We start from the raw sequence: 27,526 nt of genomic DNA on the forward strand, positions 1-27,526 counted from the left end.
CCTGCGTTTCAGAAATTCAGAAGCTTGGGTGAGTTGGTGCAGGGAATGATGAAGAGCAGTGAAAACTGTGACACAGGAGGAAAACGACACAAATTCAAAGCTGTTTGCATTCTGCCTTTTTTATTCCTTGTTGCCTTGTGTGCTGCTGCAGTTGGGCTGTATAAGTAAATTACAGCATCCTGAGTGCATATATATGGCTCATGGCTTGAGCTGTTGTTTAGTAACACCAAAAATGCCAAAATAATGATGATTTTGACAGTTCTCGCGTGTCCTTGTATATTTGGTTGAATGTGCAATGTACTTGCTGGTTTGTATACACCTGGAACCCGCATAAATGACTGCTGCTCCAAAAGCTTTTCGTCAGTGATTTCAAAGTAATTGTGCTCTCAATATCGGATGAAAGGCTGGCAGCTATGTGCAAGCAAGCCGATGCATTTATAGTGGCTACAGTTGGAGCACTGTTTTCAATCTTGCAGAAAAATCAACGAAGACAAGCGTAAAGCCGAGAGCCAGATGGCCATTCTTGACATCTTCAATGACATTGAGAACTGCCCGGTGAGTCCTTCTTGATCCTGATCTTGACAGACCCACTGGCTTGCTGTGAACATGCTCTGCGCGCTGCAAACAGCCAAAAATACAGTAGAGGTACCGAAGAAATTAGTTTAGCAAGTGTCATCGTCCTCCTCCATGACACACCATGTACAGTTTCTCTCGACATTACAAATCATTTGTTGGTCTGCAGAGGAGAGAACCAATTTGGAATGCTGCTTGTGCTCGAATTTCTTCCTGGTGGGTTTCCTCATGTGAGGACTTGTTTTTATATATGGGGAAGATGCACTCATATCAAAATGGCAGGTTGTCAGTGACCTTATTCTTGGTAGTTTCTTGGGGGGTTGTGGGTCCGCCCTGTTCGAAACGAGGGGTATTCTCTTTCAGCCCGACTTCCTGTCGGGGAAGCGCCACTTTGTGAGCCACCTGGAGGCGGTGAAGATTGGGGTGGAAGGAGGAAGCCTGAGCTGCAAGAGCGTCCCGGTGACCCTGTTCCTCTTCTCTGATGTGCTGGAGGTGTGCCGGCGGCGGACCAACAAGGCGACTCCGTCCTCCTCTGGCACTTCTACTCCCTCCACCGTGGCACACGCAAGTTTGCCCAAGGCCTACAAGCATCTGCACATGGTGCAGTTGTGTGACATCAGGCGCGTCTCCCAACTCGACCCCCAAGGCGACAGTGGTTAGTGCCGACCTAGTTTGTACAGTTTCCTCAACTCAGCACTACTAGCAGGGCCTTTCGTCAATTTCAAAGCTGCTGTAAACACGGCAGATTGACCATCATCCCCCTCTAGGATGGTTTTGGGGAACTGTAATCATCTAGATGGATGTGCTTTTTTTATACAGTGGTGGGCATCAGATTTGAATCAAAGCACACTGTGCAGTTTAAGTCAACATGTTCGTTTCAAAAAAGTGATGTTTTAACCATTCAATGCACCGAGCAATTCTAATTAAACTCTGAGCAAGCATTTCATGCTTCTGAAAGTCACCATCATTATGACAAGTTGCATGATACTATGTACCACAATAGTCCTCAACTTTAGGGCCATTTTTTCCTTTCATAAGGTTTTTTATGCCTACTCTTGAAATAATGACAAATCTAATTTTATGTAAAAATATGGGATTTAACTGTAACAGCAGGATTGACACTGCATTGAAATGCTGCAGCGTGGTTGTTCTGTTTACTGCAGTCCTGCACTTTTGCTTGCTTTGGCATGTGGTCATACACAGCTTAACTTGAGCTGCACCTCTCTAAAGGCATTACAGAGACATAGAGAAAAACAGTCACCTTTCACGTATCAGACTGACCTCTCACAAAATGCAACACCTGCAGTGCTTCCCTTATGACTATCGATGTTCTAGCAAAAAGGTTCAGGGAAAACCTGTGCAGTTAGTGGTCATGTAGAGTTTGAGCAGACGTGCACACTTTGCAGACATTGAGAGTGCCTTTGGCCTGGCGTTGCGACCCCCGACTGAGCTCCAAGAGAGTCGGTACACGTTCGTGGCGGAGCAGCCGGCTGCTGTGTGTGGGGACTTCTTGCGTGTCCTCTGCCAGCACACGGCCAAGGTCCATGGCGTACCAGACCATGTGAGCCCCTTCTGAGGGGTTTATTGGCATGCCCTCTGTGGCGAGGAATGTGTTTCAGTGCACAGCAGATTCTTTTCTCACTTAACTAGGAAAATGTTATGAAGCTGCCAACTGCCCTCGTCAGTTAGGCAGGATGAACCTGCACAGATCACTGCATTTGTTGCAAGAAGAGAAAAAAATCTGCTTTTGCTTTTTTCTCTTTTCTGTGTAAGCCTGCAGGTCAGAGTGGAAACCTCTGAAGTCTCATGAAAGCCATTGTCGGTCTCTCTAAAGTTCCTGGACTCGCTGTGAAAAAGAGCTTGGGAAGGGATTCTGTGCATAAAAATAAACAGAATATACATTGCCAGAGTGAACTAGCAAGGTGTTATAGCTTGTCTATTGCTCTACACCAATTATACGTGGACAAATTCTTTCAGCCGCATCCTCAATTTTTAGTAAAGGAGTTCAGTAGCAGCCCAGAACAAACCAACCATTCTGTTACTCACCAGTACCATCAAAATATTTCATCTGTAAAAAAAATTGGGTTTTAGTGAAGTTTGTTCCCAACATTTCTTGCATTATATCAAGCAGCCAGTTAAGGTTACTGCAAATGGCTGAAAGAGAAGCTACAGCCTTTTGAAATTTTTCATTAGTAGTGATGAATCTTTTAGCATTGTATGTGGTGCTTAGAGGTTCGCTACACAAAAAATTTCTCACTTAACGATTGTGCCTTTCTTTTCTTTTTTTTTGTGCAAAGCCCAACATAAAAACCATCCCATTGTGGTTGGCCCATTAAAAAACTGAAGGTTTTCTTGATACAGTTTCTCTTCTGCATTCACGCTTCTCGTGCCTGTGTGGGATCACGTCGTTGAAATCAAACTTTCTTCAAATAAGCTGCAGAGCTTTACTGAGGCAATGAGCCATATCGTTGGTAAATATAGGTGGGCAGACTTTCAGGGCTGATGTATGTTAATCACAATCACCCAAACCTTCTCACAGTCATGAACACCCCTTGGCTGCTGTTTCCATAAAATCTAATAGCTATAAAAACAGATTTCTTCCCTAAAGCTGTGCAGACTGGAAATTCTTCTTTCAGAATTGTTTTTCTCATGTAATTTAGTTGCCCAATTGTGCTACTACAGTAAAACCTCGTTATAACTAGACGGGGTATATTGAACTAATGGATATAACGAAGTAAATGAAATTCCCCTTGGAATTCCCATAGACGCCCATGACGTTAGGACGTTTTAATGAAGCTAAAATTTCCTTAGAATGGGTATAACAAACCTTTTTGTTTTCCCAACAAGCATTTATAGACCATTTTGGTGCCCGTCAGGTCAATGTTGTGTAGCATGTGACGGTTTGCGTCGCATCACAGATGTGGTCATCCAAAGCTCGCGCTAGCTACAGGCCGCCAACTCCAGTGTGGTAAAATGGCTGCAAGCTCCTGTACACAAGTGCGTGAGAGTGCATGTCGCCCGGGCTCCTGGTAGGGTGCCTGGACGTTCTTCCAGGCACTCTGCCGGGAGGCAGCAGGTCTGCTGTGCCGCTTCTTTGGCGCTCACAATGACTGCGAGGACTGACTTGAAATCGCAGCTACAGCTGAAAAGGCAGTCATTCGTCTGAAGAATACTCGGCAAAAATCTATCAAGGACGGTTTCTGTGTGTAGTGAGCCGCCAGCATGTGTGCTGTCGAATGATCTGGATGAGCCGTTTGGCGTGAATAAAGTAACAATTCTTCGCCTTTTTCTTTCTTTTTCTTTTTTTGTCACTTCTTGTCTTTGTGGGATGCTGTGAGATTCTGGGGTGAGTACATCCTCTCACATGTAAATTGTCGGTAGAAATTGACATTGGCTATAAAAAAGTAATGGTTATAACGAAGCAATAACGACTCCCCCTTCAACTTCGTTATAACAAGCTTGTTTTACTGTAATTGGGGAAAATTTAGGTTTATTTAGTACCGTATCTCCACCCCCGCTGATGTATTTTCAGATGAATAAAAGTAAAGCAGTGCATAGTAGTTAATGTCTCCCGATTTGCAGGCTGCCTTCCTGACGAAGACGTCTGCGTTTGACCTGGGCCTGGTCCCCGCTGCCCAGGAGACAACCCTGGCCAAAGCTCTAAAGCAAGTAGAACCCTCTAGGGGGTGCAGGGCCAGAGGGGTAGACTTTGAAACAGGGCCCACTGGCCGCATTAACATCATTTTCCACAGCTAACCCTGGTTTCAAGCAAGCGGTGGCATCGAAATAGATTCATGATAGGCAGCGCTTGCAAACGTCATCGTACAAAGCAGTCTGGGAAGGAAGGGTGTCTTACATTTAGAAGGGCCATGAAGACAAAACACAAGTTTGGTTTATTCGAAAGGTTGCCTCATTAGAATCATACTGACACCGCTTTTAACACACACTTCGCTCAATTAAGCTATATAATTAGGAAAAAAGGGAATGGCCATGCGACCCATTAGCTCATTTCCCGCAACAGAACCTATGATGTCATACCAGGCAGCTCTGGGATTTGCAGAGGCCGGCGAAAGCAAACGCAAATTAGGCAGAGCTTTTACGCTTGCCAAACAGCTACCGTATTTGTGCTTAAATTTCGGGCACATTCTTTTTATAGCAGTAAGAATGGGGGGATAAACAGTGGACAAAAGCAAATGTAAACATAGAAGTACCGATGCGCACTGTTGTTGGCACTGCGCGCACTATGCTTGTTTTAGCTACACAGCAGTCCGCCGCTTTCGAGTTGTCTTACATGCACTGGCCGATTGGCGTAAGTGACGTTGTCTTACGTGACCCTGTTTCGAGAATAATCTATATTTCATGAAACGATTACTTTCTACAGCAACAAAAACAAGCCAGGTGCAAATACGGTCAAAAAACAAAGCAACGGCAGACAACGGGTCCGTGCGCAAGTATGGTAGCGCCATCTGGGAAGACTGATTGATTGATTGATTGTAGGGTTTAACGCGCCGACGCAACGCAGGCGATGAGGCGCGCCGTAGTGGAGGGCTCCGGATTAATTTTGACCACCTGGGGATCTTTAACGTGCGCCGAAATCTCGTACACACGGGCGTTTTTGCTTTTCGCCTCCATCAGAAAAGCGGCCGCCGCGGCCGGGGATCGAACCCGCGACCTCGTGCTCAGCAGCGCAACGCCTTAGCCACTGAGCCACCGCGGCGGATATCTGGGAAGACTGACAGCAAGCAGCGCTGCAGCCGAATCATGCAGCGCAAGTTCGTTTGTATACACGCTCTTATGACTTCATTGCTGACGTCCCAAAAATCGCCTGATTTGGCGGGAGAATCAAAATATTAACCTAAATTGATTAATTTCTAAGTGAATACGGCATCACTTGCTGCCGGACAAGCGCTAGGAACATTATAAAAAACGAAATCTTTCGAATAAAACAAACTTGTATTTTGCCCTCGTGGCCCCTTTAAGAACATTACCGTTAGTTTTTATGATGCGAATTAAAGGGCGTGTGTAGTTTTCTGTTCTGACTGTATAAATGAATTTTTTTGCATAAGAATTAAAAGTATTCTAGAATTTGTGGCAATCTTGAGATTTAATTTTGTGGCAGGCTTTGTGAGAAATGTCTGCTTATTTGCGCCTAAACATGTAATCACTGAACCATACACAAGTCAAGGACTTTAATGAGATTAATATTGCCATTTTGTCTGTTTCAGGGCAGACATTATTGATGACCACTGGATAGTCATGGTGCCAATGGGCAGATTCTTTACCATTTGTGTAAAGAAGCTCCATGCGTGGATGTATATTCTTAAAGGAACCAAAATGAGGAATGATACCTCTAGACTCAGCAAATACGTACACCTTTTACATGGCTATAGTTGCTATGGCAGGGCACCTTCTTGCAGGCACAGCCCTGGAACTTTGCTTGTGCCACCACTCACAAGTTTAGCCTTCTGATTAATGGAGCTGCAGGTATTTTTGCCTCAGTGTTGGTGTGAGAAAGGCTGGGGCTGCCAACACTGCACTTCCCTGTGCTTCAAACATCTCTTTTGCCTCTTATATTGCTGGATTCGTAAGAGGGATGAACTTGCAATAGTAATGTTGTGTTCCAGTTGCAATGAGAATGTTGCATTGACAACTACTTGTAGCTTTTTTACACTGCTAAGGCATTCTGAAAAAAAAATCCTGAAGAGTGTGTGTGCATTGCCATACTGCCAGCTTCTAACTTTTTGCAGTATCTGAAAAGCTCCAGTATAGTTTATTTTTGAAAGATGCTGACACCCGGCAGTGCAAAAATCTTCTTCTGCATGAGCAGGTATGCTGGCAAGAAAGGAGAAAGGATCTCACGTGCCTTGTCCGCCACACGGCGGGTGGCCACACCGAAGCATCAACTCAGCCGTGCAGCATCAACCACTGGGAGCCCTATGAAGTTTGTGGACAACCAGGCACCCCGGCAGTACATGCAACTAGGGCCCCATGCGAGCGTGAGTAGCCTTCAAAAAAAGGGCCCCCACAAGGATGACGCCTTCGTGGTATCTCGTGCCCTCGGCTAGTGTACCACAAGAGCACGGGAGCTGTTGTGCGTGCAGCTCCCCAACAATTATGGGTTTCCCGGCCTAGCCGAGCAGGCTACAGTGGATTGCTGGTTGCTGGCGTAGAGCTGTTTGGAACACAGCGTCTAGCACTTGCTGTTCCGTCCAAATTTCAACACTGTGCGAGTTTGCTGGCTGCCTTATCAGAGGTGGGATCCGAGAATCTAAGCAAAGACTGGTGAAGGGTTGTGAGTGGAATGCTCCTGAGGCATTTGGCTGTTCAACGGGTTTTCTTTTTTAAATCACATCTGTCGAAGTGTGAAGCTGGTCAATCAAAAGCACCACAGAGCACTTCTCAAGCGAGAAAACGTGGCTAGGCAATGACCAGAGGCATTGGGCATAGCACCCACTAGGCGCAACAACTTTTGTATGTGCTAATGGAGAACACAGTAGCTGCGCAGAGGACAACCGTAATGAGAAAATGTTAGCAGCTATGTAGCTGGGTTCTGACTTGTGCGGCCTTACTCCTCACATTTGGCTATCGTATTTCCTCCATCACCCTTACTGCCTCGTTATTGTTTCAGTGAATGGACGTGCCAAGTACTTTAATGCAGTGCCTAAAAAAAAGAAAAAAAGGCACACAACCTGCTGCCCAGCCAATTTCCCAATTCCTGCCTTGTGTTTCATACCCTGGCACCAGGTTTGCATTCAAGAAACTCACTTGCGGCCCCGTTTCCTGGCGCACTTGCCTCACTTAAAAATTCCACAATTTGTCGCTGTCAAGAAGAAACTTACTGCCACCTGTGGCATTGTGTAGATGAGAAACTTGTGATGAAGAATGGGTGTTCCCTTGCAATGATCCAGCTGGGATAACACTACATGTTCCGACTCTCCCACAGTTCTGCTCTGCCACGTAGCGTATTGCAAGCCCGCATGAGTGGCTGCAAGGACTCTGGGGGAGGGTGCCCCTATGTCTGTTGTTGCACAGGTTCGTCCTGTTGGAGTAAAGGTCCATCGAGAAGCTTGGGAGTCCATTCTGTTGCGACCGGGCGGGGGCACCCGATCCGAGCTCCGTGGCCTCCGACATACGAGTGGTAGCGTGTAGGATGTGAGCGGCCAGCCGCTGTTGCAGCCGTGAAGAAGTCCAGAAGCTGTAGGCTAACATAACTGTTTACTTCATAGCGAGAGGTGAGCCGAAGCCAAAGAACAATGCCCCGACGGGCGAGGTTACAATACAGGACTCGAGCAAAGCGACAACATCGATTCGCTGCTCTAACAGGAATGGTTTTCAACGTTTGGGCAGCTCTATTTATACCCAAAAGCGATAACGGTCAAACGCAAACAAGCGGGAACACGCCACGAAGGTCGCAGACACACACAACACTCTTTCCAGAGTTCGTAAGCCGTTCATAGCCTCGGGCACATTGAGTCCGGGAGAGGGGAGAGAGGAGGACTTCGCTGAGATCGACGGGGCCTCTGTGTCCTTGAAGAGCGTGGAGACGAGCCTCGCCGCCAGCCGCCGAAGTTTTGAAATGCGCCGAGAGCAAAGCGTCTGACGCGGCTTGTCGCAACTTGTTGCCGACATGGTGGAGCGTGTTTTCAAAGGCGCACGAGTGGCTTCGCTGCACAGCCGAGGAGTGATGCGGGGAAGTACTGCGGCGCTGGCCGATTCGTAGCAATTCCCAGTTGCCAACTGAAATCCAGTGGGCTTCATTTGGAAAACTTGTATACCAACCTTAGTTCTGTGTCAGACTTTTAGTGTCATCTGTTAGTGCCCCACAAGGGGCTTGGGTGTTGGCACAACCACCTCATGGGCCGTGGAAAGTTGTGCTTGTCCCTTTATGCCCTCTGCGTCCCTTTTCTCTGGCCTTGTCCTGCAGCAATGCCGTTGATGCCTGCTTGTTCATTGCACCAGGGGTTTGTTTACTGGTTCATGGTCACTTTCAGTGGTTGCACCTAGTTGCAGTCAGTGGCCTGGGTGGGGGCTTCCGCATTCGCTTTGCCCTGTCCTTAGCGCCCATAGCTGCACTGCTCACAGGGTCCACTCTGGGCACCGCCGGAGGCTTCCTCATTTGCATCTGCCCAACCACTTTCTGCAGCTGCCTTGTTTCCTATGTTCCCAGTGCTGCTTTTTCCAGTGCTCTGTGTGTCGTAGCCAAGCCATCATCCCGTTCATTCACTTTCCCAGCTTTTCAAACGTCTTGTGAGCTGCTGCTGTTTATATCTTAGCGTTCAGTAATGATGATGATGACAGTTGTTGCCATATCTTTCTGCAGTGGGCGATTGAAGGGGTCAATCCCAGATCCCGGAGAAAACAAACACACACGCAAAAAAAGAGGAAACTCTCCCCACTTCCTAATTCAAAAAACTATTTTTAAAATCTTCAAATGGAAGACTGAAGACATAATTCATAAATGAAATTGTGAATTGGTGATTTCTACATTACGCAACCATTGCTAAGAACATTGTCCTTGGTGGATGCGAGAAGCTGTTGCTAACTTTGCAGGGGGTGAGAAAAAATAAATGCAAAATAGTGTAGCTGTAACTGGCCATACAATATCGTTGTACAAAAAGGGACATCTTATGCCATGTAATTCAATGCTACTACAGATTGTGTACACAAAGTGATGCATGCTGCAGTTCCATTTTGTGTGCTATGAAAGAGAATTGAGGGTTTGATGCCACACCCTTATTTCATAATTCCAGCAATAAGTATAACAATTTGGTGGCTGGCATGAACCCAAATAATTATGAGCAGACTCATTTTGAGCTTGTCAGACGTCCTCATGCTACAAAATTATAACACAGCCTTTTGAACGTGTGCAGCAAGTGCCCAACTAGTTGTTACATACAGTTAAACCTGGATGTAACGAACCTCTATGTAACGAATTCCTGGATTTAACGAAGTTTTTCAATTCCCCATTTCCACCTTCATTGAAGCGCATGTGTTGGCGACCTCTATGTAACGAAGGAGTTGCGACGATTAACCTGGATGTAACGAATTCGCCACCCTGAGGAGTCAAGGTTTCCTGCCCTTTTTCTGAAAAATCGGATGGCGAAATGCAGTAATTTAGCGAATTTCACCCGCACCGCAATCTCGTGCGTTTCCACGTGTGAGTGCGGCGTCGGTAAGGTGCTATAGGCCTACCTGCCGGCGTGTAGTCGCGTGTGTCCCGTGATTTTTGTGGTATTGGTTCCTGGGTGATGAGTTCTGGTACCTGAATACGAAGATATGTCTTTTCAAGACAAGCACGCAATTTTAAATGCCGTCTCCGCCGGCAAGAAAGAAGAACGTCACCGCCCGGAACAGTGTCCCAGCTAACATCCCTTCAACAATTTTCACCGCGAAAAAAGCGCCCTTTCAGCAGAAGTTTGGTTCTTGAAACGCGTTAAGGCACCGGAAAGTATCAAAAGGCAAAAGTGATACTCAGTTACGTTTGTGAATTCTGGGGCCGTGTAGTAGCAGCAGGCGCCAATCACGCAGTTTTTCAGTGTGAAATATATCCTTGAACAAGGGTGAGTGCAGCATCACTGATGTCTAGCATATTCGTTTCGTTTCTGCTTCATTCCCACAAGCATTAACTCGCAACCTGCATGTAACAAAAACCTGGATGTAACGAAAAAATGCGAATTTTTGTCAACATCGTTACATACAGGTTTAACTGTAGTACTATTTACATGTCATTGCATGCTTCTGTGGGTGCATTCAGGCTACAGGCCATATGGGTAAATGGTGTCCATTAACCCTGCAGTGTTGTATATGTTGTTAGAAAAGTGTAAATAAATTTTGTACTTTCTGGTCTTCGTACTCAACTGTCCTGCTTTATTTGTGCATCTGTGTAACAAACTTTGCAGGTATGCATGCAGGGCCTTACATGGTGATACATCCGGTGTGTCTTCATGTAAAGCCCTTCACTATTTTCATAGAATGGCTGGCAAGGTGCGGGACAGCTTTGCCTGGTTGCTGTGGGCGTCGGGTTTGTGCGTTGAAATCTGGGGAAATACAGCAGATGCACCGGCATATGCAGGGGAAAGTGTGCCACCCCCTCTTGAAAAGTCGGGGTGTTGGGGGGGGGAATTAATGGACGAGGGCACTAACACTGCCTGTCATCAGAACAACTGCCCATAATTCTGTTTCTTTCAAACTATGCACGAACCATATGCAGTTTCGATGTATGCTCTCACCGCAACCATCAGATGTTTTGCAGTTTCACTGAGAAGAAACATGAAAATAATTGGAAAGTTATGTAAAGCAAGATGTCGCTGTGGCATCTTTTAAATAAATTTTTGCTTTGAATTTTTTTGTTGTTGTTGTTCTCCCTTCCTTTTGGGGGAAAGCCCCCACCCCCACCCCTCGAATGAAATCCTGTGCGCACCACTGAGCAAAGGCACCATTTGTGCACTCTGCATGCAATTAATGGGTGACGTACTTGCAATTTTTATTCTCGGTAACCTGTTCTTAAACCATGCATTTATTTAACAAAGCGACATTGTGTGGTGACATTCGGTTACTTCGAAAGGTTAGTCTAACTCTTCTCTATTGTAGTATTTCATTTGGCTCAAACAGCAATTAGATAGTATTAATAATAGCATCGCAAGTTCATTATTGGGCCTCCTCGATTATCAGTCCCAGATCGTCCGCGGACTGCCCGAGACGCGATCCGGCGCTCGATTTTCCCATGTATTCGTATGGGGCTTCCGGTCCAAACGCAGTCCTCGGACTGGCCGCGGACCGTCCAGGACTGGTAAACCAAGAATGCCCATTTCTGCTCTCCAAATGTCATTGAGCAATGCACCAATTCTGCTTTCTATGTTTGCACCACTCAGCCATAAAAAGTATGGCACCTGTAGTGAACAGATTAGACTGATGCTCTTATTTCTCGCCCCACACACCTCCATGTGTGTTTCGGTAAGGTTTCAGCAAGATATTCCTTTGATATTGGAAGAGAAAAACAAGAAATGTACATGCGGATTTTGCAAATAGGAGCCCACCGTGAACTACCATCTGCATTTTGAATTGCGCTGGGTGACTGCCATGTGTGCCATGTCCCTCCTTTCTCCTGGTCATATCAGTGTCAGTTTGGGTAGTAGCTAATAGCTAAATGTTGTAAGCCGCAACTCGCCAGGCTGAAGATCCAACTGATAATTGTTTCGCCATACCTTTACTTGATGCAAAGTACACGGTGAAACAGCTGTTCCATGGTGTAATGTGGTCAAAAACCTGGTGGCTTTGTCAAATTGAATGAAGCCTTGGTGAAAGTCGTCAGTAGGACAAGGAAGCTGGAGCGGGTGGAGAGTTTGGGCCGAATTCTACTGGGTGCCGGAAGGCATTCAGAAGGGCGCCGGAAGATATCCGGCGGGATTTCCCACGGGGTATACGTGACGTCACAGAATTATAGCCACAACTTACTCGTGTGACGCCAACTGGCTGACGTTCTCACTCTGCGCCAATTGCACAAGACCCCGCGGGAAATAACCCCGCTGGATATCTTCCAGCGCCCTTCCGGATGCCTTCTGGCACCCAGTAGAATTCAGCCCTTGGTGTGAGGGAGGTGAAGTAAATAAAGTTCAACAGACCCCACCATGTCAATCAAAGTGATTGCCTGTATTGTTTGAATTTTTAATGCGTAAGCATTCGTTGGACAACTCCCACCAGAAATCTGTGTGTCCACTGTCCATCCGTCGGGTGCTTTGGGTGATAAACGCACCTTCGAAGCAAGCCAAAGTGAATATAAAACTTATTGAAAAACTTCAATATGGGGCTGAAATTTTAAAGCATAGAAAGCGAGTTGTTTCAGATGCTGCCTTCACATGTGGAATGCCTGCGTGTTCGCACCTTAATTTTGTATTTGCCGCGTTTTGTAGCGCTAACACTTTTTTTTTTGCTTGCTTGCAGAGGACGGCTGTCAAGCATACTACCGCTGGAATGCGCCCCAAGAGCAGTTCGTACGGGCCCTCAACATCTAAACGACTTTAAAAGCACTGATCGCAACAGATTTAGTCTACTAGGTGCACAGCCACGGGGTGACGACCTGGAAAGCGTGCGGTCCTGGCGCAGCACAGCGTATTCGCGTTTTTATTTCTTGCACTTTTTAATAAAACACCTGCTGCAGTCCCACCTACGCCTCCACGGGATGTTTTTTTCCGCAGTCGCCTTGGAACAGCTGCGGTTGCGTTCAATAAAGGTACTCTGGGAACGAACAAATGTGCAGCGCATCAGCACATTCTTCGGGCGGAGTAACACAAGGGAGATCTGTGTGAGTCGCAGAGCGTTCGACAGGGGTCGCCATTTGCCTCCGCCGCTGGTTTTTCGTTTTGCGGGCGGCGATGGGTGATAGCTCGGGTTGTACGTCAGTACGCACGGAAATTATCATCAGAAGGATACACACCGAACCTACAAAACAGAAGTAAGAGGACACAACAATAGCTGTTGGCACGCACGAACTCCTGCGGTCCCCCGGTCCCCCTCGCGACGTCGACCGACGTCTTGCCATCCATCCCGGTTTGACGGGTGAGTAGGCCTAGCGCTAAACATTGTGCGCCGATAATCGCACTTGCCGTTTACGTGCTGTAGTTGTGCACATTTTTAGAAGCATGTCAATTTTAAATGGAGCTATGGAGCAATGTCATACCAATTATTGATGCCTCGCCATGCTAATGCGCCTGTCCCGTGGGAGCGTTGTGGTGCGCCGGCAGTCGTGTGCCACTGACCGGATATGAGACTAGCGCGTGCTTTGCAGGTATGGCTGTACGGCTACAAAATTTGATTGTTTTGGCCTAGATGTGCTAGTCCAGCCCATACGTGGCGTGCGTGGCGTCCGTGCAGATGTCCTATCGGCGTTGTGCTCGTGGTGCCTTGACCGTGTTGACAGTTGTGGCTGTGACATGAAACCATCGCGCTAACGAGAATCGACCTTTTGAGCAACGCAACCTCATTTTAAAAGGTTTTGTGTCTGTGGTTAAGGCAGTGGTGTACGTTCGCGGGTGTTGCCGTTGCCTCGTTGAAAACATTCTTGCTATATTTGTTTGCTTTCAGAAGGCATTCAATGAATGCTCAAGTCGCAAGATGAGTTTTAGCAGCGATGAAGTCAACTTTCTTGTCTACCGATACTTACAAGAATCTGGTAAGCCTTGTACTGTGCGACGATATAGCACTTCGAATGTGCACAACTCCTTGTTGAGGTGGAGTTCGAGTGTTTACTTTTGACTGCGTGCCCCTTGTGCAGGTTTCTTTCACTCGGCGTACACTTTCGGCATCGAGAGTCATATCAGCCAGTCGAACATCAATGGAGCTCTTGTGCCACCCGCAGCACTGTTATCTATTATTCAGAAGGGGCTGCAGTATACAGAAGCCGAAATCAGCATCGGCGAGGTGGGTCTTTAATTTTGTTATGGGCCTCTGGTTGCATCGTGTGTAGCCATGGGCTGTCACCCTTGAATACGACTAGAAATGGAACACAGGCAGTACATCGCAGCTTCGTTTGCTGCCCTTAGAAAGGAGGAAATTGCTCGTTGATTGACAGTAATTCATGGGCAGGCTGCTGAACGCAAGTGCTGTGCCTGGTGCATCTTTAATTAACCCCCTTGTCCCAATTTGTCTTGTGTCGTGCCCCAAAATAAAGCGCTGGCGCATTAATGAAGTGGTGCGTCCCCACTGGCAAGATATATTGATTAGTGTTTTAGAACATTGCTCCAGTTTATTATCAAGTGCAGGGCACAGCACCTGCACTTTTCTCTTCTATTTACATCGGTGCAGAAACTGCAGGATGACTTCCTGCATTTCCCTGCTCTCCCATAAAGAGAGGTGCAGGAGCAGACGAAAAATGCAGTACCAGTTCGGCAGTTTCAGCACCTGCGTTGCTCGCGAACTGGTTCAGGAAGTGCAGGCCAAATCGAAGAGACCTAACATTTGGTGCATCATGACAACAGTAGCTTTAAAGCTACGATATGTGTCCGCCCACTTGGGCTGGTGATGTCACCACAGTGTTCATTTTGCCGGTGGTAGGGCTACTGTCTGTCGTATATAATTGAGGGGCTGTTAGACAAGGTTCCTGTGTGTTTCAGTGCTGTGTCTTGAAACTTAACGAATGGATGGGAATGCCAGGGCAGGCTGTACTAACCGCAGCGTGTGTCGCCTTTCTCCAGGATGGGTCGGAGCGCATGATTGAGTCCCTGTCCCTCATTGACGCCGTCATGCCCGATGTGGTGGCTTCGCGGCAGCAGCAGGCCCACAATAGCAAGAACGCCGTGGTCAAGGCCGAGCCCAGCAACACCAATGGGGAGGACACCACGCACAGCTTTGGGGGTGAGCAGTCTACCCTGTATCGAGCAGTGGCTGATGCCACATTGTCTGTGCTGTCTCATTGTGCCAAATGCTCGTGTGACCTGTGTCCAGGGGCATTTCCTCTAAGCACAAATGCTTGCATTTCCCCCTCTGAGGGAACCCTGGAGCCTGTTGTTAAATGTTCTTCTTATTTGTTATTTATTTTTCCAGACTGGGAGTCTGCTGTTGTGTGTAAGCATTTGAGGCCCTGTGAGCTTTTGTAATTGCTCCTGCAACAGCCTGAGAAATGGTGCAAGACTTAGCTGTTTGTGTGGTGTGCCCCTCTCTCTCTCTCACTCTCTCTCATGCAGGGACCAACCACAACGAGACGATGGAAGTGGATGGCAACGTAGAAATTCCGAGCAGCCGGGCAACGATACTACGGGGTCACGAGTCGGAGGTCTTCATCTGCGCATGGAATCCGACGTCTGATCTCTTGGCATCTGGGTGCGTTGTGCTCGGCTGTGCACTTTCTTGCTGTGTGTTCCTCCTATGATAACAGGGGTTGCTTTTTTCTTTTTTTGTATATAATTGAGTTTTAAGATGAAATTTAAGGGCCGTTTGAACGCCGGAAGGCTTTAAAAATTGCAAGCGCAGCTTTGCATTATCAGGCAACTCATGAAATGGATAATGTATTCAAACGCATGCATTCAGCAGCAGTTATTGTACATCTTGTACAGAACAAGTTTCTGAAGTTGCTGCGGCAGTGTTGTTGTTTTAAGAGCAGTTTCAAATGTGCGTTAGATTTTGCACATAGCAGTATCAGTAGAGATTTCTTTTCGTGTTGTGGTATTCGAGCCTAATTTTGTAAAGTGAATCAATGGATCCACAGTCATTTGGTTTCCCTCTGCCCTTTCTGTGTCAGTGTTCCTGAGTTCCATTTGTCCATTCGTTGGCAGGGGGAAAAAAAAAATAACAACATTGCGGCCTACCTGAGGGAGTGCCCTTTTTCCTCGTCTTTCCCTGTTGCAGGTCCGGTGACTCGACTGCCCGCATCTGGAACATGAACGACAACAGCCCGAGCCCCAACCAGCTGGTGCTGCGGCACTGCATACAGAAAGGCGGCACCGAGGTGCCCAGCAACAAGGACGTCACGTCACTTGACTGGAACGTGAGCGCGCCCCTCCTCCTCCACGTGCGCGTTGCACGAGTGGCTTAAGCAGGAAGGCGGAAAAGCAGGCAGCATGCACATGGGCGCTTTACTGAACAGTACAGTTTTCTTTTACTTGGGACAGCCCCAGACATTTTGGTGGCAGCAGGTTCTGGTGTCGTCACCACTCAAGCTAGGGTCGTGCAGCTCCAATTTGGAAAAATTGTTGGCGCACAAAATAATGGCGCCAAGTCTAAGATGTGTACGAACGCCTAGTTGCTCTTTTGCCACTTCGGTTAATGGGGAGGGAGATAGACCCTCAGTGTGTGAGCAAAAAAAAAAAAAAAAAATGAGTTGTACGTTTTATGCTTATTTTCTCTTCTGTTCTGAAAACTAACTTTCTTGCCATGAAACCAGCTGTTGCCCACGGTATGTTGGGATGTACTGGTCGTATTAGCATCATTCTTGCTGCTTCCCAACCTCAATCAACTGGACAGTGCAATAAGACTGAAAATGTAACACATGCCGGCACGAGTACAAATTGCTTCTGCAACAGGACAACCTACCTTCCTTCCCTCTCCTTTACGCAGTCTGACGGCAACCTGCTGGCCACTGGCTCATACGACGGCTTTGCCCGGATATGGACCACAGACGGTGAGTGAGCCTTCCTTCCTTCCTCTCTCTCTGGTGACTCGAAGCCTCCATCGAGCCCGCCCTCTCCTTTTTGTTCCCGATTTAGGACACCTGGCGAGCACCCTGGGGCAGCACAAGGGGCCCATCTTTGCGCTCAAGTGGAACCGCAAGGGCAACTACATCCTGAGTGCGGGCGTGGACAAGACAACCATCATCTGGGACGCGAGCACGGGCCAGTGCACGCAGCAGTTTGCCTTCCACACGGCGCCCGCGCTGGACGTGGACTGGCAGAGCAACACGAGCTTTGCCTCGTGCTCCACGGACCAGTGCATCCACGTGTGCAAGCTGGGGGCAGACAAGCCGGTCAAGACGTTCACGGGCCACACCAACGAGGTGAACGCCATCAAGTGGGACCCCCAGGGGGCCCTGCTGGCCTCGTGCTCGGACGACATGACCCTCAAGATCTGGAGCATGAAGCAGGACGGCTGCGTGCACGACCTGCAGGCGCACTCCAAGGAGATCTACACCATCAAGTGGAGCCCCACAGGGCCCGGCACCAACAATCCCTCCATGAACCTCATCCTGGCCAGGTGGGTTCTCTGCCGGGGCAGGAGTAGAGGTCACTTCTGGGTAAGGATATCTAGGGCCGTTGCTGCGTGAGGTGCGATGCGATTGGGAGCGACGGCTGTTATTGTCGGCAAAACGATGTAACGCAGACAATGTGGCTTTACACAAGGTATTGGTATTGGGCACCCCCACGTTCATGGATTGGCTGAATGGATACTAGGTGAGTGCTGAATTGGTCGCTCACGGAGCCTTAGGACCTTTGTGCACTATGATCTGGGGGCATCAGAAGAAGGGAAGAACTCAAGGCACTTGTCCCGAGTCCGCATTGAAATTGCCATGGCCAGCGTAGACTTTGTTGCAGCCCATCAGCTCGTGACTGTCTCCTGTACTGCAGCATGACTGAATTGGCCTAGCACAGTGGTGTGCTGTTGAACGATGCGCTGCCTTACTCTGTCCCAAGTCTGTGTTGGCCTTTAAGGAGTACTGACGAAATTTTTGTGTTACGTTTTTTTTTTTTTTCCCCCTTTCTTTCTCCGTTGTGGTGGGTGCCTACCAGCCCACTAATCATAGATAGGCACATTAGACGGTCGATCGCAGTGTAAACAATCGTTTACAGCGTCGTATATTCTTGTCAGTTTCGGTTTTGACTAAACAAATGCTGAGCGGCCGCCATGACAGGAGGGTGCACGTGACATCACCATTCTTGTTGCACCGCTGACGGTCTCGATGCGCATGCGCACCCAGACCGGCCGAGGTCTTCACCATCCCATACCTGCAAACTCTCCCGATTTACCCGGGAGACTCCCGATTTCTTACCTATTCTCCCGATTGTACGGGCACAGCCATAAATCTCCCGATAAACGGACCCAACCCCCATCTCGAAAACAAACAAAAAACAAAACAAAAAAATTAATCCCACCTCCCCTCGTGGGAACCCGTGTAGATGCGACGCATAGGGGGTTCCGTTGTTGTTTCCGTTAAGTTGATTCTCTTATCGAGTGAAATGTGCCGTGAACTCCCTGCCGTGGCTATGACGCTACACAATCCAACACAATTCACTTTAATCCAATCCAAGCCAAGCCAATCCAATCCAATGCCCCTTGCGAGAGAGTGTTCGCTATCGGTATAGTGCCTAGAATATACTGGCTAGTGTCCCGAGCGGAGCGCTTCGCTATGGGAGGGCGTGGCACCGTTTGCAATGTAAGCCCACCGCTGCCGCCAGATGGCGCCGCTTGGCGGGAGCGTGCTGCTGCTTCAGCAGACGATGCAGTTTTCTCGCTTCGGAAGGCGGAAAGGTGGCCTTGTGCGTGCGTGATTAAGAGCTTGTGGACGTATTTTTTCTTCGCCGAGATGCCGCGTTTATTGTTCTGCGTGGGACATGCAAGCCATTCCGTCAGCCCCTCCCAGCAGTTTTGGGCTGATATTGCACCGGTTCTGCGGGCGTGTGCGAGTATCCATGCCACGCCGAATCGCGGAGCTGTGTTCCGGGTTGTTTTCCCGTGCCTGTCACTAAAACCGCTTTGTTTAACTGTAAACCAAGCTGACAATACCAAAGGGATGGTGCAAATCGACAGCATGCTAATTGCGCCGCTGTGTAAAAGTGATATACCACCCAAACAAGGGGCATGTTTACCAATTCAGCGGATGCTACGCGGCTTGCGGAATAGGAACAAAGCATCAGAAGAAAATACAGAAGGTTGACGGAGGCTGCAGTTGTTTGCGACAAGTTTGTTCAGAGCAGTTGTACCGAGCAAATGCTTATATATGTTCACGCGCATGTGCACTATAGCGCTGCTTATACGGAGCGTGCCAGCTGCATATGACAAAAAGCTGCACAATGGCATGCCGATGCCGTTGTGCAGCTGTTTATTGATTCCGCTTGTGCCAACTTCAGCTCCAGATTATGGCAAGCGTCAAGAAGCAGCGAAATGAACGCACGCGCATTTTCTTCCGCTGTGCACTATAGTGGGTACCGTTCCAACAGGGAAAATGTGTCGCTCTTTAAAGCACCGACTGAACTCCCCGCGGTGGCTCAGTGGCTAAGACGTTGCGCTGCTGAGCACAAGGTCGCGGGCTCGATTCCCGGCCGCGGCGGCCGCTTTTCGATGGAGGCGAAAAGCAAAAACGCTCTGATGTACGAGATTTCGACGCACGTTGAAGATCCCCAGGTGGTCAAAATTAATCCGGAGCCGTGCACTACGGCGCGCCTCATCGCCTGCGTTGCGTCGGCGCGTTAAACCCTACAGTCAATCAATCAAAGCACCGACTGACCCTTCACGGTTGTCAGAGTGGGAGAAGCGGATCAAAAAAGCGGACAGGAAGCTGACGCCAAATGCGGTAGTATATGGGAAAAGCACTTTGACAATAACTGCATTGAGCGTTCGTTCAAGATAACACGGTGAACGGCGTTGTGAACGAAATCCCTCGCGACAAAGCGCGGCTCAAGCCGGATGCTGTCCCTATACAGTATTCGAGGCATACCCGATGCACCTTATCCGAAACTTGTATCGAAAAGACAGATCAGAGACCTTTGTAAGCAGGAGCCGGTTGCGAAACGCCGCAGCTAGGGTGACCACCGAAACGCTGGACGAGGAGACGACTGAAAACGTGGCCGCACCTGAAGAAAACTACAGAGGCTTCAATCTTCCCGAACCCCTACGAGAAAATCAGGCAGCACCACAACTACCGAGACAGTGAAGGTCGTCATCCTTTTGATTGCTCGCAACAGCTAGCACTAGCTAGCTGACACGTTAACTTATGTGAGATCCAGGTGAATGACTTCTCTCACCTTTTTATTGAGAAAATGGTACTTATCATTTGTACGATGTTCAACTACCGTTGTATGGAGGACTAAACTATGGGATGTTGTTGAATTGTATTTATTATTTATCAGCCAGGTGCAATGATTACAAAGCTGCACGCTGAGCGCTTACGTTCCAAACCTAGTGACATCGTTTAAATACACTTGCAAGCACAGTGTAACGTAGTCAGATATCAACCGTATGCTCAGGCGACAAGCAAGAGCTTATTTTATGTGGGGCGGACATTGCGCATAAAGGCCCGTTCGCACTTGCGACGAAAGCGACGGGAATTCCGTCACTTTGTCGCGCGACGATTGTTTTTGTCGAATGGTCGGGACAAATTATCGTCGCGCGACAGAATTCCCGTCGCTTTCGCTCGCCTTCGTCGCAAGCGGGAATGGAAAGTTCTGCCGCTGCCGTCTGCTACGCAGCGCGGAGGTAACCGCGCGATCTGCTCGGACCGGACGAACGCGCACACTCCCGCGCGGCAGCACCCCAAGCGGCAGCCGGCCGCGTACATCGCTCCCGGCGCCCGGCTGGAGCCCGCCCTCGGCACACTAGCCAGTATATTCTAGGCACTATACTATCGGAGAGGAGAGGGGGTGAGCAGCGGAGAGCGCAGCTCGCGCGGCGAGGAAAATGGGGGGAGGGGTGTGGATGGACAACAACAACGCCGTATGGAGGGACAAGGCGAGTGAATGAGATGCAGTCGCATCTAAAAACTGCGGTATGCAGCGCCGCCGCATTGCGATTGCCATCACGAGTTGCGTAGCTAGCCGAAGTCGGATGGGAATCCAAGCCGTTTGTATGCACGGAGTGTGCAAGCCTAATTTTGTTCACATGTGGTCGGGACAATGCGTTGAGGACTGAACGTAGTAACATTCTGCTTTTCACAGCTCTCTTGACATCGTGGCATCGTCGAAACACAAGAAGAAGTATTTACAATGTTTCTTGAAGTGTTATACTTCAGAATTCCCGTGTTTCATGCCGTCCAGGAAAGGCAAACAGTTCGGATTTTGCACGACTTGCGCATGCGACGTGAGCGTGGCCCATGGCGGTAAAGGAGACTTATACCCCTGTCACACGGCAAATCTAATGTCATTCAAACTGAATGACATTAGCTGTAAATGGCATTCGGCTCGGCCGTGCGGGTCTACACGGCGGAACAAATGTCATTTGGTTGTGATAGCGGTGACGATTAGCGAGCTCGCAAAACCGCAAAATTACATTTCAAGCGCATCTAGAATGTTTTCACAGGTAATATTTAAAAAAAACGTAACAAAGGAATATTTTCTTCAATAGCAACAAGAAAACCACCGATTTAGGTGACATCAGTAGACATCACAAGCTGAGACAAGTCTGCAAAAAATCCGGATTAGGGTAGCGCGCGCACTGGGGACGAGATTTTCTTTTTTGTTAGTACTTGCTGGTCTTTCTTTATTAGAACAACAATACAAAAAAGAAAATATAAGTTTACTGACAGTTTTTAGAAACAGTATTCTTTGGTTTGTTACTGAATTTTCCTGTCTAGGGACGCGCTACTGCTGTCGAGGCTACTCATTCGGCCGCCAACTGAGGTGTAACTGAGGTCCGGGACCTCAGTTAGCCGGTAAATGTCATTCGCCTTGAATGTCATTCGGTATTCTCGTGTAGCGCCGAATTAATGACATTTGCTGTAAATGTCATTAGATCTGCCGTGTGACAGGGGTATTAAAACTGCATTTGGCGACTACTAAGTACCAAAGCTTCCTTCGTGCTGCTGAGAAGCAGAGGACTGTGAGCAACTTATTTGGCAACAGCAATGAAGATAGTGTTGTGTGTGCGGAGTGCCTTTTCACCGGATTTCTTATCAAGCACAATTTGCCGCTTAGCGCGAGTTAACACTTTGGGCCACATCGCCTGTGCTGCATTAACACCCCCTCCCACGCTGTGAACCTCCCGATTTTCGAAGTCCCAAGGTTGGCAGGTATGCCATCCCCACTCGCCCGTACAGCATGACGTCAGTCTCAAAAGCACAACATGATACACGGCGTAGCAGCACATGCCAACCGCAGCCGGCGTGTCGGCTATGTCACAAGAGCCCTGACATCGGCAGTTTGGGGCAACGAGCAGATGATGTCATGTCGGCCCGCTCTGGGCTTTCTCGTGCGGGCAAAGATTAAAACTTGCTGGGAAACATCTCCTGACGAAAAGGAAGCATTTTACATAGTTATCTAAGCTTTGAAATTTCGTGTCACTACCGTGTCTGCTCTTGGCCTTGATGAGTGTGCCCAGGGGCTGAGCAGCTGTCTCCCTGTGTGGTTTGCGCAGTGCCTCGTTTGACTCCACGGTGCGGCTGTGGGAGGTTGAGCGGGGTGTGTGCCTCTACACGTTGACCAAGCACACGGAGCCTGTGTACAGCGTGGCCTTCAGCCCGGATGGGAAGTTCCTGGCCAGTGGGTCCTTCGACAAGTGCGTCCACATCTGGTCCACACAGGTGAGGCCTTCCCCTCCCATCTTTGCCTGGCGCTGTTCCTGGTGTGAACACGGGTGGGGATGGGAGCAGAACAGCAGTAAATTTCTCACATTTCTTGCATGGCCAGCCAAGGCACCCTGCTTCATTTCGGTAATGCAGGGTTGGCGTGACCACCTTGGAAGTGCTTTTGGGGTCTGTGGATCCATCATTTCAGGCGCAATCCTGGTCGCCCGTCCAGTGTTCTCATGCAACAAATTCTTGTCTGCACTCGCTCTACCTCGATGCTTGGATATTTTTTCTGCTGCCAGACCAACCTTGCGTATAATTGGCACAGTGCAATAGCATTGTAAGGCATGGTTATGCTTCATACAATGCATAGAAACGTTAAAGGAAATGCACTACAGGGAGAAAGTTCAAAGCCTATATCAAAAGATTGCAGTGCAGTACCATGCATGCAAGTATCAGCAGATTGCGGTGCAGTGCCATGAATGCAAGTACAGTTGAACCCTGCTACAACAAACTCTACTTCAATGAAATTTCCACTTCAACAAAATACAGTCGAACCTTGATATTCTGTTCCCCATCTTACGACGACGTGCTTCTTACAAGGGATCATCGTGGTCCCATAGAAACAGTGCATTAAAAACCCCGATTCAAACTTTCAAAAGCGTTTTTCCCATTTCGCCATTTTGGCCGATTTGCATTTTTTGTGGGAAGGGTTTCGGGCACTTGGAATGGTCATACGACAAGGAAATTTAGCACACACATTGAGGAGAGTGCGTAGAGTGCCGATATCTACTTGAATCAGCACTACCTCTCAGCCGTAAATATCTACTAATTAATTAAATCGTAGTTGAGTGGCGAAAAAAGGGTACTTGGCTACACATTTTTTTCATAGTTTCAAAGTTTGAGCACAATTTCTAGCTAGATATCGGCACTCTATGGCTAATAGGGAGCAAAAGGAGCTGTTGGACAACTCTCTGCATGAACATTTGGTATGCGTGAAAGTTTCCGGAAAGCTTGTCAAGCTTCACCATTACTTGCAACATAACTCACAAACTATTGCACTTATGTAAAAACTGATTACAGATTTGGAATCAGGAGGAAAAACTACATCAGTGGTCTAATTTCTGAAGCTCTAAGTTGAATAACAAAATAAGTGTTAACTTTTTTATTTCTTTGTGGATTTTGATGAAAATTGGCACAGCAACTGGAAATGCTTCTGTTAATATCCCTACCGCATGTTGTCCAGGCCCTGCAAATGAAAGTAAAACCGCAGTCGTCAGCTAGGAAGCACGTTTTATGTTACAAATGCAGCGCGAGGTCAAAAGCAAACCTTACCTGGCAGCACCTGTCGAAGTCTTAGGCCGTTTGGTATTCGGTGTCTATGGCATTTGGTGTTCGATATACAGTGGAATCTCGGTCATACGAATCTCAAGGGGCGGCAAAAATATTCGTATCACCCGAAAATTCGTATCATCAGAAAACGAGAAAAAATGGAAATGTGCTGCGCATGCGACAGGCGGCGGCAATATGGCGTCGGCTCTTGCCGCGAAGAGGTGCAGGTAGCTTCAGCAACCGCTTCTAACCTTTTGTTAAAACGGAGCTCAATGTGTAAATTAAATTGCTCATGCGGGAAAGGAGCTGACAGTATGGGAGAAGCACTATAAAATGTCATCTACGCCAAATATCCACCGCGGAGGTGGCCCAGCCAGCTGCTGCTAGCGCTCCGAAATTGCCGCAATCACAATGAGGCGCGCGTCTCCCTATTGGCGCAAGTCGTGAGGCTCCTCCCAATGCAGTTAGCGGTAACCGAGGCAGAGGCTGGCGCCTGGGTGCCGGGCTGAATCGTCAGCGCGGGCGTCAAAAGAACGCGCGCTCATCGCCGACGCGACGCGCGCACACGAACTCAAGCCTGAACCGCATGCCATCCGGGCGCGTCGGCGTTTGCGCGCGCGTTCTTTAAAATGACGCGCGACGCGCGCGGCAGTGGGAGGAGCCTGCCGACTTGCGCCAACGGGGAGGCACGCTCTTCATGGCGGCAGTTTGAAAGCGCTCCGGACAGCCCGCTGGCTCCGCCGGAGATGTTTAGGCTTACCACGGTGGCGGATATTTGATAGGCGCTTTCCCTAGCCGCGCGGACGATGCTTTACAGTGTCGTTTTCGGACTCATCAGCTCCCTTACTTCATAAGCAACTTCTTTTGTTCTTTAAAGAGCGGTCAGAAGCGGTCGGTCGAGCCACCCGCCCTACTTCGCGGCCGTTGACGCCGCCATGTTGCCGCGGCTTACCGCGCCGCGCGCCGCATGCGGGTGGTATTCGCGGTGGCGTCAGCGCGCCTGTGGCGTGCGCGGCGCGTTTTCGTGAGAAGAAAACGCTCCATGCAGTTCACGCTTAATGATTTTGTGCCTGCGTGCGACCAAGGCCACACGGCCGCACAAACACTCCCGCCTCCCGTCCACGCCGCAGTCATCTGCTCGTGGCTCGCGTGTTCGTATCACCCGCACCGGGTGATATATGCGAACGGATCATCCGAATTTTTTTACATTGCGTACAATGCATTTTGGACGGGGAATTTTGAAAATTCGTATCACAACGAAATTCGTATCAACCGAATTCGTATCACCGAGATTCCACTGTATTGGGAGCAGCTGGTATTTTGTGTGGTATAAGTGTAATTTTTTATATATTTTTTTCATTGTAAATGTACCGTATCCAGAAATAGTTTGATATTACGAGTAACTTGATGTAAACAAGTTTGATATAGTCGGGTACATCTCTGATTTTTGATTCAGAGAATTTTCACATGCTGGTGCAAGTGCAGCACCAGCTTAGCTTTGTCGACCACATTCTTTTGTAAAATACCATGGTTGCTTGTTTTGTGTCATCACCGTATGGCCCCCTACCTCACTGGTGCGTTTTGCTTGCAGAGTGGAAACCTCATTCATAGCTACAAGGGCACGGGGGGCATCTTTGAAGTCTGCTGGAATCAACGGGGAGACAAAGTTGGTGCCAGCGCCTCGGACGGCTCGGTAAGTTGAAACCCGTTTCTTTTTTCTTTTGCGGTTTCCAGAGCTGCCAGAAGAACCCATGCACTCGATCGGTGTGTGTGTGCTCTGTGGTTAGGCTGGATGAGAGTACGTAGTAGGGATCAAGCAAATGCCACACCACTAGTGCATAGTTATAAGTCGTGATATTTAACCATTATGCATCTCAAATAAAGATGCCAATATTGTGTGCAATACAGTCGCATCCAATTTGTGACATACCTAGGCGCATTGATTCATAAAACGAGTTTGCTAGTTGCGAGTCAGTGACTTGCAAGGAAAGGGCGCTGTTGCAATGCAATCAATGTTGCAGTATGTGATTTTTTTTTTTTGAAAGATCTACACTGCTAAGTGCCTTGCACATGCACTTATCAGATAGAAGTAGCATTGGTGGCCCGGCATGTTGCAAGGTCATAAAAGTCAGTTTGTGGGAAACAGTTTCTCAGTGCCATTGTGACCTGCCGCAGTGGCTCGAAAGCGAGTATGTTGCTGTCTCTGCTGTGCACGGTTGCAGTTTGATGCCATCGTTATCCTTTGTTTTTGTGCAGGTGTTCGTTCTTGACCTGCGGAAGTTATAACAGCCTGACCATCAGAGTGCTCCGGGGTTCCTGGTTTGCACTCATTAGGCCGCAGCTGTGCCACTCACTTTAAAGGACAGTGGTGTGCGATCTCTTCTGCTGCAACTTCATCCTTTTTTTTTTCTCCCTTTCACTCGTGGAAGTCATAGTCACCGTTGTGGTCTCGCTGACAGAAACGTCCATGCTAGCCCCCGTCCCTCCCCGATCCATCTATCCTCCCAGTTCAGCTGAGTGGTGGTTGTCTGTGTTAACTGTTCCAGAGTGTTGTGTGTCTGCTGCCGCCCCGTGGTCGGTCTCTGTGCCTCTACATTAGTGCATCTCGACACAAGTGCCGCTGCAGGTGTACCAACACCACCAGATATACATATTAACGTTAGTTGTTCATCACGTTGAGGAGTGGGAGCCACAAGGGCTCGAAGCAGGTGCTCTCTCTCTCTCTATTTCTCTCTCACCTTGTACATAGTGTTGGGGCTGCTGCTAACGGGAAAAGGGTTCCTTGGTGTATTGTTTATGATTTTTGACTTCATGTAGATACCTTCATGTGTACATGGCTTCTTCGAAAAAGACAAACGGCAGCAACGTGGAAAATGTGTCGGCATGTACAGTGAGCTTCGCCGACCAGCCAGTGGGCTGTAGATGCTCAGTGTTACCAAACTTTTGGACAGAGTTGGGTGGATGATGCTGAGAAGATCCGATCGTGCTAGAAAAATTTAAATTAAAGTGACCTGAGGCAAATAAATGACATTACCTTGGTTTTTATTTGTTTGGTGTGATTGAATCACGTGAGGCTGCTGAGACGACGAGATTGCCAGCGGTGTTGGGCTGGCAAAGGCGCAGACGACACAAGCGGAAAAGAGGCAGGACAAGCACACAAACGCAAGTGCCTACAACCAGAGGACACAACGCGTGACAGGCTTGGTTTTTCCACACTACACATTAATGTTTTCTCACCAATGACTCAACAAATTGCCCTCACACGAGAAGAGGGTGATGGGCATTGCTTCTTCAGCCATTGCCATGCTTTTCTACGTGACATCTATTGCTGCTGCTTTGTGGACTTTAAAATTGATTGATTGATTCTGGGGTTTAACGTGCCGACGCAATGCAGGCGATGAGGCGTGCCGTAGTGGAGGGCTCCGGTTTAATTTTTATCACCTGGGGATCTTTTAACGTGCGCCAAAATCTCGGAACACATGGGCGTTCTTGCTTTTCGCCTCCATCAGAAAAGCGGCCGCCGCGGCCGGGACTCAAACACGCATCCTTGTGCTCTCGTGGAATTTATCTTGTCCAGCTGTGGTTCGCGCACACATGCTTGTCCGGTCTCTTTCCTGCCTGTGTCATTTCTGCTGGCCCTGTTTAAACCTCAAATGAATTGGTTGAAGTAGTGTGAAAAGTGCCATGTGTCTGACTGGTGAT

At 48.4% G+C, this 27,526-nt stretch overlaps 2 protein-coding genes across 12 annotated transcripts in view; both read left to right on the top strand.

Annotated features, from left to right (window-relative positions):
- Positions 1-12,735, top strand: part of LOC144170594 (protein ECT2-like) — a 30,326-nt gene extending 17,591 nt beyond the window's left edge. For 4 of the 6 annotated variants that reach the window (XM_077700491.1, XM_077700488.1, XM_077700489.1 and 1 more), the window contains 7 exons: positions 477-555; positions 937-1,228; positions 1,980-2,134; positions 4,156-4,238; positions 6,401-6,569; positions 12,514-12,584; positions 12,633-12,735. In XM_077700491.1, the coding sequence (XP_077556617.1) occupies positions 477-555; positions 937-1,228; positions 1,980-2,134; positions 4,156-4,238; positions 6,401-6,569; positions 12,514-12,584; positions 12,633-12,645 (862 nt within the window). In that variant the 3' untranslated portion in view covers positions 12,646-12,735. Of the gene's footprint in view, positions 1-476; positions 556-936; positions 1,229-1,962; positions 2,135-4,155; positions 4,239-6,400; positions 6,570-12,513; positions 12,585-12,632 lie in introns of those variants that run through there. The other 2 variants (XR_013322639.1, XR_013322640.1) reach the window with 2 other exon arrangements.
- A 158-nt stretch (positions 12,736-12,893) lies between these two features.
- Positions 12,894-26,869, top strand: Ebi (transducin beta like ebi). Of its 6 annotated transcripts, none has more exons than XM_077700495.1 (11): positions 12,894-13,128; positions 13,654-13,741; positions 13,844-13,989; positions 14,763-14,922; positions 15,252-15,387; positions 15,913-16,051; positions 16,621-16,684; positions 16,770-17,253; positions 22,342-22,507; positions 25,416-25,517; positions 26,081-26,869. In XM_077700495.1, exons 2-11 carry the CDS (start codon positions 13,684-13,686, stop codon positions 26,108-26,110), a joined length of 1,485 nt encoding a protein of 494 aa, XP_077556621.1. In that variant the 5' UTR covers positions 12,894-13,128; positions 13,654-13,683; the 3' UTR covers positions 26,111-26,869. The 6 variants fall into 6 exon arrangements, with proteins under 6 accessions (XP_077556621.1, XP_077556623.1, XP_077556619.1 ...); XM_077700497.1 differs by having other exon boundaries at positions 12,924-13,128; positions 13,657-13,741; XM_077700493.1 differs by lacking the exon at positions 12,894-13,128 and adding an exon at positions 13,208-13,357.
- The last annotated feature ends 657 nt before the right edge of the window (positions 26,870-27,526 follow it).

Source organism: Haemaphysalis longicornis, unplaced genomic scaffold (assembly GCF_048455015.1).
Source record: "Haemaphysalis longicornis isolate Haplotype H1 unplaced genomic scaffold, Haemaphysalis longicornis Haplotype H1 scaffold_2, whole genome shotgun sequence".
Taxonomy (NCBI): Eukaryota; Metazoa; Arthropoda; class Arachnida; order Ixodida; family Ixodidae; genus Haemaphysalis; species Haemaphysalis longicornis.

Bases quoted from the DNA above. Each gene is read 5' to 3' on its own strand.
- Ebi (XM_077700493.1), top strand. From the start codon at position 13,334: ATGAGACTAGCGCGTGCTTTGCAG. The intron at 14,923-15,251 runs GTGAGCAGTCTA...TCTCTCATGCAG, and splicing joins CACCACGCACAGCTTTGGGG to GGACCAACCACAACGAGACG. The intron at 15,388-15,912 runs GTGCGTTGTGCT...TCCCTGTTGCAG, and splicing joins TCTGATCTCTTGGCATCTGG to GTCCGGTGACTCGACTGCCC.